Genomic DNA, 20910 nt, shown 5'->3' on the forward strand with positions numbered 1-20910 from the left:
CATTGCCCATGCTGGTCTACCTGGAAATCCTAACCCATAAGCACTCATCAGACTTACCATCTGTCCTAGAGCACAGCTCTGTGGATTCTTGCTGCTTGCTCCCATGAAGGGCAGCTCCCTCTCCTCATTTGCCAGGCCTCTCCCTCCTAAAGAAACTCTACTCATCCACAGCAGTCTTGTGAGCTATCCCACCACATCTCTATCAGCCCAAGGAGATCATAGTCCTGCAACTGCACATAGACCACCAGCTCCTCCTGTTTGTTCCCCATGCTGCACGCCTTCCCATACAGGCTCTTCAGATGGGCATTCACTCATGCTGATTTCTTATGAGAAATACAAGATCTTCTCCCATCGTATTGTCCTCTTGGCACTTCCTTATTTTGGTGTATATGCTTCACATAGGTACCTTTCAAGCCTGTTTTGTGATTCTCAAAGTTTCTCTTGTCCACATCACCTGGCACCCTCTGCTTACCAACCTGGTCTAAGACTTCTTCACTTAATAGTGGTTATCACTTCCCACCCCCATCACTCCTAGCTTAAAGCTCTCCTCACCAGGTTAATGTTCAGTTCCTTGGAAGAGTCTTTATCAATTGTGGGGGATGCATTTTTCTTCCACTATCTCCCTCTTTGCTTTATAACCTTTTATTGGGGAGATATATCAGTATTATGGCTGAGCCCAGTTCTGTGGTGTCAGTGTAAATGTCTAGAAAAATAGTATTTCCAAGACTGCAACTGCTGAGTCCCTGTAGAGCTTAAAATTCTAGGTGCCTAAACACATCTCCCCATGTACAAGGAGGAATTCCTTCATGGCTCCTTCCTTTTGATGTTACTAATTTAAAATGCTGTGCACTGCTTAATGAATGTTGTGTATAGCACTTCTTTAAAGGATCAGTCAAGGGGTTCTTTAATAAAACTGACAGGTGAATGTAAATGAAAAGCAATATTTTGTGTACCTTACACATGGATAATCTTACATGTTTGCAACTCTATTAGCTTTTTTTAAAAAATAGATTATTAGTATTATATGAAGGAAAAGGACCTAAATCATAGTCTTAGCTTCTGTGAAATAAATGGAAGTAATTTGCTTTCTGTACAACTCATAGAGGCATCATCAAAATGGCTAAAGCTAAAAGAGGAATACCTTTATCTGAGTATGTTGGTGTCAGCAATGAAGGTGCTCGAAGCTACTACCCTGCACCTTCCAACAGGCATGTTCTGTTCCACCACACTGTTCTGCCCACATGCCTTTTACATTAGGAGCTTTGTACTACAAGAAGAGGAAGTGTAGACTGAGCCACTATTCAATTTATTTTCATTTGTAACATTTCCTATCATGTTGTCATCTTTATGCTTTCTGCAACCGAAACTTCTCTGTCTACTCTCAAACTCTGCAGGTATTCCCCACATTTACAGCTGCACTGATACTTGGGCACAATCCTTAGTGCTGTAAGTTGTAAAGTACTTTCAGGAGGAAGACCTCAGTATACATATTTTATTAATTTTTAATTATATATGTGCTTCTCAAGCTTTGATATTCTACTGAGCTATCACTGCCCTCCTTTCCTACACTGCCCCCTCTCAATTAGTTTCTGTAAGCTACTACAATAAATAGCTGTTCTTTAACCATTAAAACACTTACTGCCTGTACTTTCTGGAGAAATCATGCAAGCAGCTGTTCAGCTATGCCATATTATCTGTTAAACCATCTGTAGAGACCAGCTTTCTGAATAACGGCCAGAACCGTATCACAAGTTTCTTTGATAGCAGCAGAAGTGTGGTCAGATCCCTGCATGTCACGCCTCTGCATAGTTTCAAGTGGGTGATACGGTTGGCCATAGCCAAAGAGAACTGCTTTTGCCAGCCTTACAGCTTTTCAAAGTACCATAAAGAATGTGAACAACTAAACAGCTAGTGATCACAGAGATACTATTAACCTTTGCAGAGTACTCTGTATTCCCGGGATTGTCACTCACAGCTGCTCCAGTTCTGTCCATGCAAACTGTTTCCTTCAGTCACATACTACTTAAAGTACTAACGTTTATAAGAGTGTTTTCTTGCCAACTTGGGTCATCAGCACGCCTTTTCCTTGCCGTTTCCCCACTGCTCCTGTGTGTGTGTGCTGTTGCTTTGACCTTGAGTGGTCCCTTATTGCGCTCAGCAGTCACAGCTCTCCATTTGGTTCCAGGTCTCGGCCTCGTTATGAGCTTAGTCTTTCATTCCACACCTTTTATTTCTGATAAGATACCTGTCCTACTTACATTGCAATATACAGAATTACACATTAAAATAGCCTAAGTGAGCTATTGGCAGGTACAAGAGCACGTCTACTGGTTTTTCATTTGTGTTATTTGAAATGGGACAACATTTTTATTATTTCTAGTTTATACAGTGTTCTCAAGGTAGCTACTTGTTTGTATAACCACTAGGGGAATAATGGCAATTTGGGTAATCCACTTCAAGTTAAAGGGAATGATTTGTATGACAATAACATCCTTATGTATCAGCTTTATTTGTTGACTAATCTCTATCTGTCTTTAAAGGATCATTCTTTAAAACTGTTAAGTGAGGATGACAGCACAGCAAATGGCAACAAGCCTGTGGCATCCACCCCAGTGCCAGGATCACCATGGTAAGCAAGTGCAAGCAGACCTAATAAAAATCGTTCATCAGTATCATTGCTCTAGCCAAACGTGCATTAGTGGCCTGTTATGTGGGGAAAACATGCTGCGCTGGTTGTTAAGTAGCAATGCTGAATTCCTTTGCAAGTTTCCACTGCAGCTTTTCATCATTAATGATATACTTAATGAAAATGAGAGGACATAGCTGCAAACCCAGTATGAGCCAGCTCCCCAAGATTTATAGGGTAAGTGGAGTGTGCTACTGAAAGCCAGAAATCAATTCCTGCAGAATGTAACTGATTATTTTTCTTTCTAATTTTGTTGCTGTATATCTCTGCTTGCGTTCTGTAAAGTAGTGTTGTGTTAATGTTCAGCTTGGTTCTTTAGGGCTCAGATCTTATCAGACCTCACACATTGAGGGTTCAGCTTGGAAAGTGCTGATGGATCAAAGAGAAAATGTAAGCTCTCTGAGAAATGGTTCTGCCTCTTAGGGCCAGATCCTCTTCATCTCGTAATTATTTTCATTGGCAGTGGAAAACTCCTGTTGTCTTGCAAGACTGGTACTGATTTTAGGTTATATCTGTGAAAACAGGTTGTGTCCCATGACCCAAGTTTCCTGACCAGGTTCCCATTCGAAAATTACATGCTGTGTAACTAAAACGCCGATGTGATTTTGAAATGAAAAAAAAAAAACTGTCTTCACCTTCTGTCTAGAATGGTTCATTAGATGGATGTTTGTCTTCTTTACCTGTATGCATTTTATGCTGGACAAAATAATCAATTTATAGTCAGTTACTGAAATCTGTGGAACCTTTGGTTAAAAGACTCTGTAAATACTGGTCATTATTTACTATTATTACACAGTGCCATTTTTTGCAAACTAGCATTGTAAACCCAGTCTGATGTCATACCTAAGTTAGACATCATAAACTTGTGATTTGCATTAATCATTTCTCTTCCTGACCTTTGTTTGTTGATATGAAATAGTAAACAGGAAATGTTTGAATCCAGGAGTGTCATAAGCAGTTTATAGCTTCGGTGATCCTTATTCAAAAGAGACATAATCGTTTGGTAACCCGCAACGGAAACTCACGGCATTCCATCTTCTTTAGCAGTATATGCTGAATGGTGAGTGGGCATTCAGTGCATTATTCGAAAGTGCACCACTCTCGCATCCAACCTGGTGATGCTTTTATCTTCAAGGCGTAACCATACTTTCAGAGTCTCCTGATAGTTTCAAGAGGACTGCTTAATGACCAAGACAGTACTCAGTGTGCTAGAAAAGGCATCAAAATCTGGTGCTCTTGGACCAGAAGAAAATTTCATAGCCCTCATACTGACACTTGTCCCCTTCTGATGTGACCAAGTCTGATCTGCACCATGACTCATAATCGAGTGCAGAATATGGGTGCGTCAGTCATAATTTACAATTTTTTGAATAGGAAAGTTTTATAAAATTAGATGTGTGACACAAATTCAACAAAATCCTGAATGTACTTCAACCACTCTCCACCTATAGGTTGGCTCCATGCTTCTGCGGGATCCATGGTTGATGTGACATCACCAAGCATATGCTGGGATGTCATTCTGGAGCAGAAGCAGGAAATCTGAGTGGGGCTGGAGGTTGTACCACTTAAAACAAATTAAAAGGTGAGTTTCCAGTTGTTAATGTGCTGCCAGCCCCTCTTAGCCTTGCAGGACATTCAGCACATAGTGCAAAAGGCAATGGAATTCAGATAATTCCAGATTTGATCCTCCATTCCTTATTCAAAAAAGTAGGATGGGCCTATTTGGTAGATGCTGATCTTACTAAAATAATATTTTTTTCAAAAGTAACAAGTCGTATGTTTTAGGATATATTTAAACTTGTGGGATGCTGACCATTTACATATAATACCCTATCTATCTATGTTTTCTGTGAATTAATTACCATTATTTCCACTGCTAAGGCTGACCACTTTTGTAACAGAAGAGTTTAATTTGAGAATAGAGAACAGTGTCTAGAATAGACAGCTGTTGAGTGTATTTGATAAAACACATAGTGAATACTTAAGAAGTGTTTCTCATTCTACTGTTGTCAGCTTCTAGGATACTGGGTGGCAGTTAGGGTACCAGAGAGACATCTTAGAGATGGAGAAGGTTGGAGGAGATGGTTAGAGATTTCCAGACTGAATGGGAATCACCGTGTGAAGGAAGTGGAAGGAGTCATAACTGCTGTGCTGCCATTTCGTAATGCTGTCAGCACTAATGCAAAGGCTGTCAGGCATGCCTGGCTTTATGAGCTGCATACATCGGTTAGCTTCAGTGGCAAGGGGAAGTTCACAAAGCGTTTGTAGGATCTTGAGTAGAGGGAGGACAGGAGGTGATTTCAGAAACCTGTGGACATGCAGAGGGAGAAAGAGCAAGAAGAAAAAGCTGGTAGAAAAGGGAGAGAGCCAGAAGAGAGTAGAGTTCTACATAGACAGGCAGCAGTGGGTGCTGGTGTAATGGATGAAATCACCTGCACTTACCTTATCTTCATCCATTTTTGTACCTTCCGTAGGCATTGACTGCTCGCCCAAACCCTGTGCACCTGGACGTCCTTTCTCTCCTTTCTTTCTCACACTTCCATGTTTCTCTGGTAATAATAAAGGCATTGAAATAGCCATTGTATATTGCTGAGACTCAGAGGAAATTGCTTATCAAGGAGACTAGGACAGTAATGTCCAACTCAAAAAGATCAGTGGTTTAAGGTCTTCACATCTCATCAGTGCTTCCAAACATCAAGTTAATATATAAATTAAAAAAAAAAAGGAAGGCAGAGGACCTACTATGATCAGCTAGACTGTAATTGGTAATAGCAGAAAAAATTCAAGTATATTACCAAAACTTATTTACCTTATGAAATAAATAAAATATGTTAATATTATCATCTTATCATAGTCTTACTCCTAATCTTACTCATACTTAAGTTATAATTTCCTAAATGGAAAAACAAGCATAACAGTATCTCCATTTGCAATTTATGCTCTGTGACAAAATACCATGCTCCCCCTTTGGATAATTGAAACTGTTATTTTACCAAAGAGGGACAGGCGAGACGTTACACTGGGAAAAGGACACTAATTTTTAATCAAATGTCAAATTGCATTGGTTGCAGAAAAAAGAAGAGGCATCACAGGGGACCCCAGAGTTTCTAACCTGAGTAATGGCAAGCAGGACCTGGTGGTGTTCAGTGATTAATGAGCAACATCAACACCTATTTGAGTGGTCAGAGAAGCAGTAAGCGCATCAGGATATAAGCAGGGACAAAACACAAGTTTCTGTAAATACTGATTAGAATCTCTGTCAAGTAATAGCTTAGATAGTCCTGTCTGTGTGTGATAACTTCATCGATCCTCAACAACATGCTGGTTTCAAGTTTACCATCATCTGCAGGTATTTCCCCTAGTGATTCAAATTCCAGTATGCTTATTTGTCAATAAAATACATTACAGTAAGGGACATTTCAAAGCAGGCATTTACTTCTGTGATTGACCTATATCCTGATCGTAAGACGAATATTTAATAATAAGAGGATAAATATAACCCTTTTAAATTAATCAGCTAAATCTGACCTCTTCACCTAAATGTGAAGCTTCCCCCCCCCCCCCCCCCCGCTTCTGGCATGATTGTGATATTTATGGTATTGTGGAGTCTTTGTTCTAAAATGTTCCTGTAAAAGGCTGTCGTGGTATTTTATGCAGTGGAGACTTGTGGCTAATGGCACAGTTGCAGTTTGTGACCTGATAATCAGGGTCTGGGACAGAGCAGGGGAGCCCGTAGCATGGAGGTGCGTTGGCAGGTGTGCTAATTACAGCTGATCATTGCCTCGGCAGCGAGCGGTGCCTCTCTTTTGTGAGGCTGTTTCTTGATCCAAAACATTTGTATATTAAAATAATGTGGAAGTGATTAAAATATTTGTCATGTCCATGTCACGAAATTCAGGATTCATCTTGTGAATGTTTTAACTTTACTGAACATAGTTTCTCAGATCTTCAGATTCAGTAAGACATTTCTTAGATGGAACTTCTTGCTGCTGTCTGTAATTGTACAAAGGTACATTTCTTAAAAAGGTAATATATTTTTATTATATGTATGGGCAAGATCAGTGGTGATGTCTTACCAGTAGCATACAGAAAATTTCAAAGTATCATGTAAAAATACTTTGTAGTGATGTAGCAATTTTCCTGCTTGCAGTTTTTTACCCAGACCAGGCTTCTTTTTAAACAATTCTGTTCCCTACTGTGTCAGTAACAATTAAGCACTGGAGATCTTAACAGTAATAAGATTTGTTTCTTCCAGGTATCTATGTTTCAGAGAGACTAACATCTTCCCATTTTGTTTGTGTGTGTGTGAGTCAGACTGCATATATAATGCTTGTTTTCTTTAGCAGCTATCAGGACTTCTGTGGCTTTCTACTTGCACAGTTAATGTCCTCAAAATGTGAAGTATATTTTCGTATGTCTTCTTTTGCTATGAACATCCCTGTTTTCCTCCTGTCTTACTTCTTTCCTACTATGATAGAATATTGGACCTACTGCTCTCATGGAGTGTTTATTCCATTTCTATGGCATTTTATTGATATGGAAAGAGTTACTGTACTCAAGATAACTTGAACAGGCTAGACTTCTGCAGGTTGTCAGTTTGAAATGAGTCTCACCTATGCACTGTAGACTAGGATATAATAAGCTAGCCATGAGTTAATTTCTTGTTCATAAGTGTATTTGGTATTCCCTAAGCGTAATTTATCAATTGAAATAGGTGTATAGTCTGGACTGGAGATGACAGAGTCTTCTTCTTCAACCCTACAATGCAGCTGTCTGTATGGGAGAAACCAGTGGATCTAAAGAATCGCGGCGATATAAATAGAATCATTGAAGACCCACCTCATAAACGCAAACTGGAAACTTCAGCAAGTAACTAATGCTGTGATTATTTGCATTTATTTAAACTCAGATGTTAAATGAAACTTGATCGCTAAATGCATTCAGTGAAAATTTGGTAACCATAATTAGAATGGCTTTTGTTGAGATTTTGTGTAAAGCATTGTGTTAAAATTGATGATCATTACTAAATATTTGTTTCACTGACATGCTAAATTTGAGGATTGAGGACATTCATTGTTTCAAATGAAGAAATAGATGGCTTCTTATTTTGGATGAGTCTTTGATGTATGAAATACATCTTGGAAGACACTGTCTTTATGTCTTACTACACTTATATTTCCAAGATGTACATTAGGAATGCATTAGCGTAGTTTTCTTCATCCAAATGTCCTATTGACTATTCTGAAAAAGGAGATGCTCTGTAGTTAATGATTATTCAGCCAAATTGTAGAGGGAGAAAAAATCCCAATAGTAAATCTCAAATGACTGCTAAAAGGTTTGATAGAAACATTGATGCTTCACTCCAGACATAGCTTTGCCACTCACCTTCTAAACCCTATGGATTCCTGAAGGGATATGCTTGGCTCTGACTAAAAAATAACCTGCTGATCTACAGGAATACATATTAAGTGGTTCAAAATGTAGTTTAAAAGAAAGGCCATGGCTTCTCACTGATCTGAGGTTTGCCCTCTGGTCCTCCACTAGACAGGCCAATTTGCTGAGACAGTTTTTCCAGCCTGATTTTCCCCCTACACACACCCTCTTCCATTGTACCCACCCTACCATGTTCCCCATGCCATGCTCTCATTTCAGTTTACTCTCCGTCATTTTGTAGTTCAGCCCCAGCTTTATTCTTTAGTGACCATCCCGAAGGTTGCCCTTGCATGTTGGCCTGAGCTTGCCAGAGCAGTGGTGGCTCCATAGCTTGTTCCACTGTGTTTCTCTCCAAAGATTTTGTATCACCAGTTGATGTTTACCCCTTTTGCTACGTTACTGGGACTGCCCCGTTCAGTGTGGACACTTCTCTTTCGCAGCTCCCTCCGTTGGCGTTCCTGCAGGAGCAGTATCAGCAAGATCTGCCGTTGCGGGAAGTCATCCAAAGCTGTGCCAGCCATTGCAAAACCTTGTTTGTTTGATTGAGCTGTTTATGCCGGGGAATTCTTACTTCCACCACGCCCATTTTACTCAATGGTAGTTTCACTGGAAAACCTGCTTCAGCTGATACCTGTTCTTTAGTGGCAAGATCTAGAAATATGGAGTGGGAGATAAGATGTGACCTTCATCATTATTTAGAAGTGTAATATTTTTTAACTGAAAATAAGATAAGTCTGCAAGTTTCATGAAGTGACCTGTCCTCTGTGCTCATGCTATCAGGGCCATAATGTAGGCTTTGATATGGAGGCACAGCTTCAAACTAACTACTGCAAGATAAAGGTTGTGGGTATGCATTTGTGGGTTTGAAAGACTGTGCTTACAGGTGATACAAGTAAGTAATAATCAGGATTTATGTTATCATTAGAAGTTTAAGAAGAAATGCTACAGAGAGTGGTTTTCTATTTATGTATTCCTTACCAACATATAATATCATTACATTTTTCAATATAAATTTAAATTGTAAGAGGCTTGAAACAATATCATGGGGTTTTTTTATATGGCTTGAGCAAGTTTTCATAAATATCCAATAATTCTAAAGCATATCTGCTGAAGTTAATTCTTCAGGAGTAAAGTGTAGCATAAGTTTTATGTTGCAGGATGTATTGAAAGATTGATTAGTTACTGGCTGGAGGGCATGATAACCAAAGATAAGACTGAGGGTCATTATTCATGGTCTATCATTAATTAATGGGAGGATCTAAAGCCAGTGCTGATACGTGGCATTTCCAAAATTTATTTTTTGCTCTGGGTTCCATCCTTTATAGTCTATTATGTATATGTGTTATTAAGACTTGATTCATGCACCAGGCTCTTTATGACCATGGCTTTCATTGTCGCTAATAGTCTTCATCTTCTTTATTATCTCTGGGGCTTGTGACTGCTCAGTATATGAGAAAATGAAGTTATAATTAGTGAATATTAGCTGATGAGGTCAAAGCAATTAATTGTTACCATTGCTCTTACATTATAATCTTGGATATATAAATAAAAGACATGAGCTGTGTGTTTGCAACAATGGTTGCCAAATTTATTTAGTTTTGTTGCTGCTGTGGAGTTTTAATTAGAAGCTTTAAATCAAAGGCACAAAATAAATGTGACCAAGCATAATTATTCATGGAGTGTCACAGTTTATCTGTGCATCACTCCACTGAAAGATCAAGTGGTTTTATAATTTAGGCATAAATGAAAAATTATTCATTTGCCAATTATTCTGCCTCCGTAAGGAACATGTGGTGGAGTTCAGTACGCGCCACAGCTGGGGGACACGGGACCTTGTCCCTTCCTCTCCGAAACCAGCTCTTTGCCAGTGCAGTTCCGGTGGCTTCGGCAGCATCATACCCACCTCAGTTCCCTGGAAACACCCAGACTGTCCGAACAAAGAGCTCCATCATTAACAGAACGTAGGGCCAAGGCAGAAGCAGTGTTTCCCAGACTTGCATAATCTTGTCATCCATTTTACCAAGCTAGAGCTTTGTGGTAGAATAGTGCAACATTTTTTGATTACCGTTGTATTTTCTTTTCACTGATTATCGTTACACCTCTGTTATCTTAGTGGGGATCATATACTGACCATAATATCCTTTTCCCTTCTCAGAGATTTTGTGAAATTGTTCTTACTGCAGAGGATAAAGGCATTTTCATGTACTCCTATTCCTCTCAGCTCCTGTGGTGCTCGAGTGTATGCCCACTGGGATTTGTGCAGTCAAAGTCATCAGACTGTGCAGGTCGTTAGAGTATATAAATGCAGTAGACAAAATGGTGACTTCTTTTTTTTAAAAAATGATTTGGCTGAATGTTTAGGCTGAGGAAAAGCTTTCCCCCTCCCCTTAAATAAAAGAAAATTGGTGTTTTAAGTATGCAGAACTCCATATTGATTTGTTTGATCCTGATCCATACTGAAAGTCATGATTTAGTCTACTCTGTTCCCACAAATATTTTGGATTCCTTAGTATTCAAATAAAAATATAAATATAAATATAAATAGGGTGTTAGATAATGGCTAATAGCCGATATAAATAGGATAGGTCAGCTCCTAGTCTTAGATGAGATACATGCGTGCTAAGTTTCTTTACAAAATCATGAATCAGATTTCTGTGTGTTGCCGATGGATTGACAATACTTTAAGTCTACTGCTGAAGAGTGGTGTTTTCTTTTGGTTCTGGAAAGTAAACTGGAATTCATTACATGACTGGAATTAGTTGAATGATTAAATTAATTAGAATTAAGCTTGGCAGACAGTCAGACTGGGCTACTGCTCAGCTTCGTGATTTCGTGGCAAGATTACTGTCAAGTAATATTCTTCCTCAAGCTTTAAATCAATTATTAGATTTTGTGCTCAGTTGCCTCTCTTCCTTTTCGCAGTCAGTATATAATCTTGCATGAGGCCCAGTGGTACAATATGGTTCAATAGTTTCCTAAGTGAGAGTATAGATATCATTTGCCATGTTTTACTAAGTTTTCCATTGCACTGAAATTTTAAGTGATGGTACTAATTCTAATTTTGTTCCATTCAAGACAGAATTCCCATAGTAGTCACTCATGTCAGTAAAGCAAGAAGGATTTAGTACCTCTCCTGCAAGTAGGCTGTCATTTTTCAGAAGAAAAACTTCAGATAGGTCATGTATCAGCAGAAGGAAATAAATACCAATATCAGAGTAGATTTTGTAGAAATAAGGACTGTGCTTGCTCAATCATCACTGAACCTAGAGTCATCTTTAAATTCTGTTCTCTTTAAAACAACATCAGTGCTCTTTTATTTTCATATTACCATCATCAAAATGTATTGAAGTTAAGATCATTGCTACCTCTACATGTTGTTTAACTCCTGATTAATAGCTTTATAATATGTGTATTGAATTATATTCCACCATCTAGATCTACAAATTGTTTTTCTTATTTCTTTGTGTTTTTAATTGAGCTTCCCGAAGAAGAATTTAGCAAGAATGGTTCATGTACTTAATACAGATAAAAGTTAACATTTGCTGAAAGCATACTAATGTACAAGTAATTTCCCTAAAATAGGGAAACAAAATGAGCCAAGAACAAAATTCTGTCCCATTTGAAATAACTGGCCAAACTGTATTAACTTCAGTATTCTGAAGATTGGACCCACACAAATAAGAACTTGAAATTAGTTGTTGACTTAAAAATAATTACTATTCTGTATTTGTATTAAATATTTTTTTCTAGCAAATCCCTTAGAGGTGAAATCCTAATCTAACTGAAGTCTAGGAGAGTTTTAATTGACTTCAGTGGAATTTCACTGTATCGAGTTATTCCAAGCAGCTAAACCATCCATTTTTATCTCCATAACCTAAGTTCAATTTTATGTTTATTTTGAATTATTTTTTCTTTATCTTTTCATAAGAAGTTTCTTATATAGCAAGACATGTCTTTATTACCAATCTAATACAAAAGGCTTAGGTTTAGTTTCTCTGATATTCCAAAACCAACCAAATACAAGTTGACTTTCATTTTCCCTAGCTAATGTCTGATCCCACTGAAAAGTGCCCAATACAAACAAAGCAGTGAATGGACATGAACTCTAGCAAACTGCCTGAATTTCGCTGAAATCTGTACTTTGTAGAGTTGGAAAAAAAAGAAAAAATTTAAAATTCCGGGAGTAAATATCTGTTCTATATACTTCACGTTCATTCTGAATAACCACACCACTTCAAAGTCCAATGTGGAAGAGTATCCAGGCAAAAGTATGAGTGGGAAGGCACTGGGGATGTGGAGGTTCTTCCGATCCGTGTAGCTATTTCCATGTAACTATTGCATTTCATGCACTTATGTAAGAAGGAGAAATAGGGAAAGAAGGAAATTCTAATGTGAATTAGATTGTCGAATTGTGCAGGCTTTTAGGGCTGAAATGCTTTTGTGATGACATCTTTCTAGTTACATTTTTAAGGGAAGGGAAGAGGGAGTATCAGGTGAAACTGTAAAATGATTTCGTAAAACCCTATCACAAATGAGAAATTTTTCGGAAGGAACATAGTTGTTTTTGTTACTATCACATAACTATTAATGAAAGCATTTCTGAGTATCTGATGAAATATATGTTATTTTTAAAACCCTCATTGGAAAACATTAAACACTTGAGCAGGTACCAAAGATCAGGAAGTGAAAGGTTAAGTGGAGGAGTGTATATTCCCATTTCTGTAGTTCAGATCTAATCACTCTGATTTTATTTATTTTCTTTTAGCAGATAAAAGTGTAAGTTCATGTCCAGGAGATGAAAATGATGATCTTAGCATCAAAACTAAAAGAAATAAGTAAGTTATAAAATTTACTTATCCATATGTAATGTTGCGAAGCTACAGTCTTCTACAAATCAGTGGAAGGAGAAAAAATGTATTTTCTTTCTTATGGATAAATTACGAGAGCCATTCATAAGATATCCACTGTTCATCAAACTGCATGATTCTCTAAAATATTTATTTTCCATAGCCATCATCCATTTTTTGTGAATAACTGTTATTTACGCTGAAATTGATGAAAAGATTGAACTGTAAGGATATGTATTTATGTGAAAGTCATTGGATGAAAGCTTTAACGCCATTGAAGTTAAGTGCCCCCTTGCCACTGCCAAAACAGCAAAGCAAAAATGAAATAAACAGTTCTCTTCTTAAGGAGCACCTTGGAGACATGTCATCCTCCTTAACCTCTGGCCGGGTAACTGCAGCGGGGGTCAGCTGTTCACAAGAGCTGGCTCTGCATGAGATGATGGTTCAAAATGAAAACAATTGGCAGTAACATAAGTTTGCGTAGCTATGTATTTGGGGGTATTTTAACCGGTAAACACAAAAAAATCTGTATTTTCAAAGTAGATGTTTTTAACGTAAATCTGTTCTCTCTTATACTGCTACTTTTATCTTACTGGATAATTCTTATGACCTCTCTAGCATTTCCATGGATATATGTTGTTATGAAGGAAGAATCAGATACTGTGAGATAGATACTTTTTTTATTGAAATCAATGGGGTCTAACTATTGCCATAAACTGTTAGCTGTAATCCGACATTAATATATTTTAAAAAGCATTTAGATTGTATTTCCTTACTAAAGGAAATATAAATCCATGGAAATAAATCCATGAACCTCTACATTCTTCTATTGTTTCACTGAGATATAACTAGACTATTTTAAAATAGTCAAGTCAAATTCTTATCTAAGCAATGCTGTAATAGTGCTAAATACAAAAGAAACAAATCTTCAGGAAAACTCAGGTTTTCTGGATTTTCTTCACAGATCACAGAAGAGGTGAGGTTGATGTGGACCTCTGGAGGTGGTCTGGTCCAAGCCCTGCTCAGCAGGGACAGCTGGAGCAGGTTGCCCAGGACCATGTCCAGTCACTGAATATCTCCAAGGATGGAGAATCCACAACTTCTCTGGGCAACATGCTCCAGTGCTTGACCACCTTCAGAGTAAAAAAGAGTTTTCTTACGTTCAGATGGAATTTCCTGCATTTTAATTTGTCCTCATTGCCTCTTGTCCTGTCACTGGATACTTGCATGTGTGGATTTTAAAAGCAATATTACATTATTGTTATGAACATTGTTACAGCATTACTGTCCTATCTGTTTTGAGATCTGTAGGCTTCCAAAATTGTGAGAATAGAAGACTAAGAGCAGGTTCTGTGTGTTTGTCATTTTGACTGTGAAGTCAGAGACCTTGTTGTAGTCTTTTGGATATAGATTATTGTATTATTTGACTAAAGAATATTTTATTTTTTATTGTAATTCTTGGAAAGAGAAAAGTCTATATGATTTGCAGCATCATTTTCAATTAGCCATGCTAAAGAAGGTCTGTCCTGATGATTAAATGGTGGAATAGTGTTCTATATTTCCTCAGTTTCAACTTGAGAAAGCTTTTTGTGCCCACTAAAAACTGAATTGGATGTTCCATGGATCATATTACAGAATAAAAACTGCTAATACAATTAAAAAGTCACTATCGTTCTGTGAAGAATAACAATTTGATATCTTTCAAATCACTAATAATATAATTTTAGATAAATTTAAGAGTAATGTAATTATTCACAGACAGACGCGATATAGCGATATGTTGGATTCATATTACATACTGATGTAATTCACTTTCTCAGAACCAAATTTTGACTTTCATATCATAGAACACCCTGGAAGTAGAAAAGTGTTTTCATGTTGAAAATTTGAACTGAAGAATTATTTAGTATTATTGAAAATTGCATTGCTAAAAATGCATTCATTGTAGATGTTAAAAATCAAAGTGCCTTGCTATCATTGTCCTGATTGAACAGTGTAATGATTTTCAGATTCTTGGTCTCTGATTTTTTGTTTAACTTCAGTAAAGCTTGAATCCATTTGTTGCTCAAAGTATTAAGAAACAATAGGGGAGACTCAAATCAGAAATTTGAATTCCAGATCTGAGTTTGCTTAGTTCTTTGAAGTCAAAAAGTTTGGGGGCATAGAAGCAGAGAAAATAAAAATAACAAGATCCGTTTCTTCAGTGACTCCTTTAAAATCTTCACTCCTTGACAAACATAATATATAACTGTCACTTTTCTATAGCTTGAAACATAGGGTAGCATTTCACTGTTGAGTTACGCTCTTTGATCATGGAGCTATGGCGCACTTCCCCATGAAGAGTTGTCATGGTTCCCTGGGAAGGGCCCTCAGGAGAACGCCAGCTGAATAACTAGCTGCAGATTTGGGGAGCTAGTCAGCTGTCAGGACCCGCAAAACTTTGCGTCCGCTTAGGGCGTCCGACGAAATCCTACGTTGCCGCAGAGTTTTCCAGCGAAGGTAGAGGGTTAAAAATGCACTCCCAAGTTTACAATTACTGAACTATTTTCTATCTTTCCTTGTTAAAGAACAGAAGATTGCCAAATTGCTGACCGGAGGAAGGATGATGCGGAGGAGAAAAATATGAAAACATCAGCACATCAGATTATGCTTCCGCTAGAAGAACGCATTACTCATTTCCGTGATATGCTTCTGGAAAGAGGGGTAAGAAATCAAATTACGTTATTTGAAATATTTCATTTATGAAAATGTGGCGCCCTGTATGATCACTACAGAAATCATATCAGAATTATGAACTAGCAATCAAGTGAAGAATTATTGGGGGGTTATTACCCTTGTAATTTTTATGTTACTTTACTGTAATTCTCAGTGCCTATGAAGATAGTCTTGTTACTGGTATGAGAAAAAAGGAGAAATTTGAAACAGCTCATAATATTACTTACTCTGCAATTTAAAATCAGTTAGGAAAAAAACAGATTTTTCTGAGTATTCTTACTAAGTATTCTGAGCGTTGTAATAGAATTGAGGTTTAGTTTGGAATATTGGCTTCTGAAGAGCTCAGGCAAAAATATATTAAATGCCACTGACATAAAATCATCTATTTAAAAATATTTTCCTCATATCTAAAAATGTTAGGTTTATATGGTTATTTAGATACCTTCTGATGTCATCCAGTAATATATGCTCATCCAGAACACTGTGCACTTTCTAAGTGAAACTTTAAATAAATTCATACATGCTCGCATATCCGAAAATGGTAGTTTTTCCAGCTCAGAACAGTGGCTCAGTAGTATGCGAAGGAACTTGGTCACACACAGTCCCAGGGTCCCAGGGAAGCCCTGGAAATGTTTACTACATGGTGAATGAGGGAAGAGCAGCACTTCTTGTGTGTCATCCAAAAGACAGAACAAGACTGAGAGATAGTCCTTGGAAGCTCTTTGCTCTTGTTAACGTGGGAAAGATGTCATCAGTGTCAACTCCACTGATCCCAGCAGTGGAAAACCAAATTCCCTGCTGTTCCTCCAAAGATGAGTGGCCTGCGTTTCGGCTCCATTAAGAAAGAAGATCCTGGAGTTGCACAAGGGTTAAGAAAATCTGCTCTTTTCCTCGGACTTTCTCACTTCGTTGAGAAAACTTGGTGGCTCAGCTGGTTGACGCTGAAGTGCAGAAGGTGGAGTAACTGCCTCAGACCCCCTGAGGTTTTTTTTCAAACTTGTAAAAGAAACCAGTCCATCTCACTGGAGGCAGCCAGGCGAGAACCCCTGGAGGCACGGTTCCCCACCAGGGCCGTCCTGCCGGTGACTGAGTTCGGAGGAATCGTTCGGACTGCATAGCTGATACCAGAGTTATTTTAGCCATTTTACCGTGACCTAATCAAGATTATGAGTAGATAGGTGAAACGTAAATTAAATTTACGAATAGAACACATCAGTGCTATGAGCCTCATGACCAGCAGTGAAATATGAATTACAAATCACAGTAATAGCATCCAGTGACTGATTTTGTAAAGTGCTTCAGCCTGACTTTTATTTTCTGCAGTAGCATTTATAAACCAGTGTTGAACTGGCCTCATAAAGATTACCATCAATATAAGAAATTTTCTATACAGTTATTTGTAGACATAAAATCACCTCTGTGGAAATCCATCTCACTGCATCCCTGCCCTTTCCCAAGAACTGATGATTTTGTGCACAGACATTATGAAATTAATACGCAGAACCCATTTACGCCTGATTCTGAAAATGTAAATGAGTGTGTAATGGACTAGTGTGTGCAGATTTTATCCCTCCCTCCAACTCTCTCAAAACATATTTTCCATATAAATCTGTGTAATTTCTATTAAAAAATTGAAAGTGGTTGGTGTTAGGCAGTAAAACCTATAATGTTTATCATTAGTAATCAGCAGACTTAGGAGGCATATAATTAGAGGTTTGGATGTCAGAAGCTTAGCTATCTCCAGGCTAGAACTGTTTTATTAATACATTTTGTTGTTTATGCTTAAAAAAAATACAAAGGCCTGTAAATAAAGACTGGCTTAAGGTTTCTATTAATATATTTTAAGTCATAGGAAGGTAAGTCAAAATTTAAAAGTATGAGGGATATTCTGTAATACGATTCTTTAAGTATAAGACTCAGACTAGCTTGTTAAAATAAGAAATTCAGTAAATTTACTGTTCATTTTGCTATTATTTAAAAGCATATAGATGATAAGCTAATTTATGTCTTTGGCCCCAAACGTTTGCTTAATGTCCCTAGAGATGATAGTTAGGCCCAGCTGGCTGTCATTCTTTGAAATGTAGTGAGGTCATTAATGTTCTTTTAAACTGATTACTTAAATGAATGTCTCCTGCCATTTTCTCATAATGTTATTATTTCTCAAGAAGGTACTTGAAAGCATTACCAAGTACGTTAGCTAGCTAAAGTTCTTCTGCTTAGCTCTGGACCTTCTGTTTGTCAACCATGTATTAAAGATGTATAAACAAAAGAATGTTCATTGTAACATAAAACTAAAATGTGGTTTTGTAGCCCCAAGACAATAGCACTATTCTTAAGTCATTGGCAAGATTTTCTATGTAGAAATACAATTTCCAATATGATCATCCTTCAGTATTCTTTCTGATTGCTTTACATTCAAGGTACAAAGATTTTTCAGGATATAACCTTATGTGGCTAACAAAACAAAAAATAATGATTTTGCCTTCTTTACATTGGAAAATGTAAAGAAAAAAGGGAGGAGGGACTCACTGGGCCCCCACCTTCCAGTTTCAGAACATTTCTTGCAGCCTGCAGTGTCCTGAAGAATAAAAATTTCAAATTCACCAGGCTATACTTAGGTTTCCTACAGATCTTAAGTCAGATTTGGCTCATTCTGTAGGAGCTCAACGTGGAGGTGTTTAGTAACCACATTGCCACTGGAAGGGACCAGTTTCTGAGGCCCCTAGCACCCTGTGGGCACTGTGCGATGAACCCCAGACCCTCTGCAAGCCCCACCGCAGTACTGTAACACCACATAAGCTGGAGTTGTCCTGCAGCTATGCTACACAAATGTCTATACTGTATTATATATGTTTTTTCCATATACTTTTCTTGCTGTGCAAGCTTACGATACACTTTGTATGTATATGTCTGTAAGGGTGAGTGGATAGATAAGGAACTGGCAGAGTTTACCACTAAATGTTTTTATTTGAAAGGGGAATATTGACACAATCATTGAAGAGGATAGAGTTCAGATGCACACACATTTGCTGTAACTCGTCTTTTCCTGGATTCAGGATTTCAAAGTCTGCCGAACAGCACTTCCTGACAAATAATAAGATGATCTTGTTTGTGAATTAAGAACAGTTTTGGCAGGAGTGTGAAGAGTTAGTTTGTATATTGCTATTATTTCTTAAAAAAAAAAAAAAAAAAAAACGAAGAGCTATATTGATAGTTGGAGTTAGATTCTAAGCTGCTTTAGTCATGGTGTAGATGTGCAGGGGGCTTACCTCTCCGGTCATGCAATAAGCAGTAGATAACTCACACAGGTCTGAAAACCTTTTATCAAATAACTGCATAAACAAATAGGCTAGTTTGTTTTTTTCCCTGTTTTTCCCCCTGTGTTTTCAGACAGACCCAGACAGCTCCCTTTCTGGAAGGACAGGCCAATGTGTTGCGGGTCGAAGCAGGTGGCAGTGAGAGTGATGAGGGGAGGTTGCTATGGCAGACCGAGAGGTGTAGTTAATGAGTGCATTGAATATGCTCTTCATTTCTCCCTGTCTTCCTAAGACGTGTGTGGTTGTTCCTAAGACGTGTTCGAGGTGCCCTCTCTGGTCCCCAGCAGCCAGGCCCTAAGGCAGCTCCTTTGTCGCTCCTGCCAGCTCTGTGCAGATGCCTCCATCACCTAGGCTCTCTGAAACTGTGCTAGATGCCTGCATTTAGGCAACTGAATCCTACTTTTTAGTGTCTTTTAATACAGGTCTTTAAATTTTGTTTGGGGATGCTGGGAAGTATTTCACAGCCAATAGTAGGTGATGATGTGTGAAGTGGATTTCGGCTCTGCAGACCTTACAACCTAGGCATGGTTGCCCATGATAGCCAAAAGCTGGAATCAATGAGCCTTTCTGTCTTCTGCCACTATATGCTTCCTGCTTTTTTTTGCATGCATTTTGGTAGCTTTTGGCAGGTATGGGCATTGTTTCTTACCAGAACAAAGATTCATTAAAACTATGAGTTTTATACTGATGAAGGTAAATGGATCTACTGCAAATACGAGACACTTCACCTTTGTTTTCTTATAAATCTTTTAAAAACCAGACAGAATCTCTACCTACTATCACACATGGGCTTCCAGAGCCAAGGAAAAGTAAAATTAGTTATTCTGATGCCTTTCACTTCTAAGCATACTACTCAAAGTCAATACACAGTGTTTTCATAAGCTTTTTTTCACTGTACTTTGGATTCGAGTTGAAAGCATGAGTACAGAATTGAAAAACAAAGACAAACTCAGATCTCTGTTTTCTCTTCTGTGTGTGTTGATACTGGGCCACGAAGTCATTTGTCCTGTAAGGAGATGCCATCCCCAGCATGGCCAACACATGTGTTCCGTGGCTGAATGTCACACAGTAATAAAGACAACCACAGTACAATACTCACGTGGAGATTAGTCAGAATGTTAATGTTTTATGCTTATTTATAAGGGTCCAAAATGAGTATCCTGAAGAGCAATGTGATACTTATAGCTACAAATAAATTATAAATATCAGTAGCAACATTTTTTTTTAGGCATGTGTCTGCCGTATGTGAAAGTAAACTGAAGAAACTTTCATAAAAATGAATAATTATATGGCAAATTGCCCTTACTCTAACTAGCCTTGAGTTCAAACTGGCCTTCATACTAGGAGCAGAGTTGATTTCCAAGACGGAGTCTAGGAGACATCCTAAGAAAGGCTTCCTCAGGCTGATTCTTCTGTATGGAAGAGAGTCTGCCCTTAGGCATCTGTATGGACATGGAAGCATTAGCATGGGTGGCAAGAAGAAAAAAATTGGAAGAGACAGCTCCTAGTGAAACTTTCAGTGCCCCAGCAGAGTCTGTCTTCAACTTGGATTACATAGTTTGCTTAATGAAGAGATGCTTAAGAGAAAACAATTCTGTCAATGAGAATTTTTCAGCACATACTACCTAAGTAGTACACTTAGTCCAATTTAAAATTGAACATGGGATATCCCACAATTCTGTAGTCCTTTATTTGCCCTGCAGATATAATCTGGACTGCTGCCTAGTCCATACATAACTTTTCAGCTAGGTTATACAGACTTTTTTCATTCAAACTGGAGATTTGTGTTTCAAGATTGATATATTTTCATGTTCCTTCTTGGTAAATGATTGCCCTGCATTGGTATTATTTTACCGAGGGGAGCGCTGGTAACTTACTTAGTTTGCACTCTAAAAGTTAGTTTGAAGCTTCG

At 37.9% G+C, this 20910-nt stretch overlaps 1 protein-coding gene across 1 annotated transcript in view; it reads left to right on the forward strand.

Moving 5' to 3' along the window:
* The window catches only part of TCERG1L (transcription elongation regulator 1 like), a 107774-nt gene that overhangs the window by 79332 nt on the left and 7532 nt on the right, over window positions 1-20910 (forward strand). The window contains exons 7-10 of the mRNA XM_062580392.1: window positions 2541-2629; window positions 7401-7555; window positions 12885-12954; window positions 15534-15669. Of these exons, the coding sequence (XP_062436376.1) occupies window positions 2541-2629; window positions 7401-7555; window positions 12885-12954; window positions 15534-15669 (450 nt within the window). The remainder of the gene's footprint in view (window positions 1-2540; window positions 2630-7400; window positions 7556-12884; window positions 12955-15533; window positions 15670-20910) is intronic.

Source organism: Rhea pennata, chromosome 7 (assembly GCF_028389875.1).
Source record: "Rhea pennata isolate bPtePen1 chromosome 7, bPtePen1.pri, whole genome shotgun sequence".
NCBI lineage: Eukaryota > Metazoa > Chordata > Aves > Rheiformes > Rheidae > Rhea > Rhea pennata.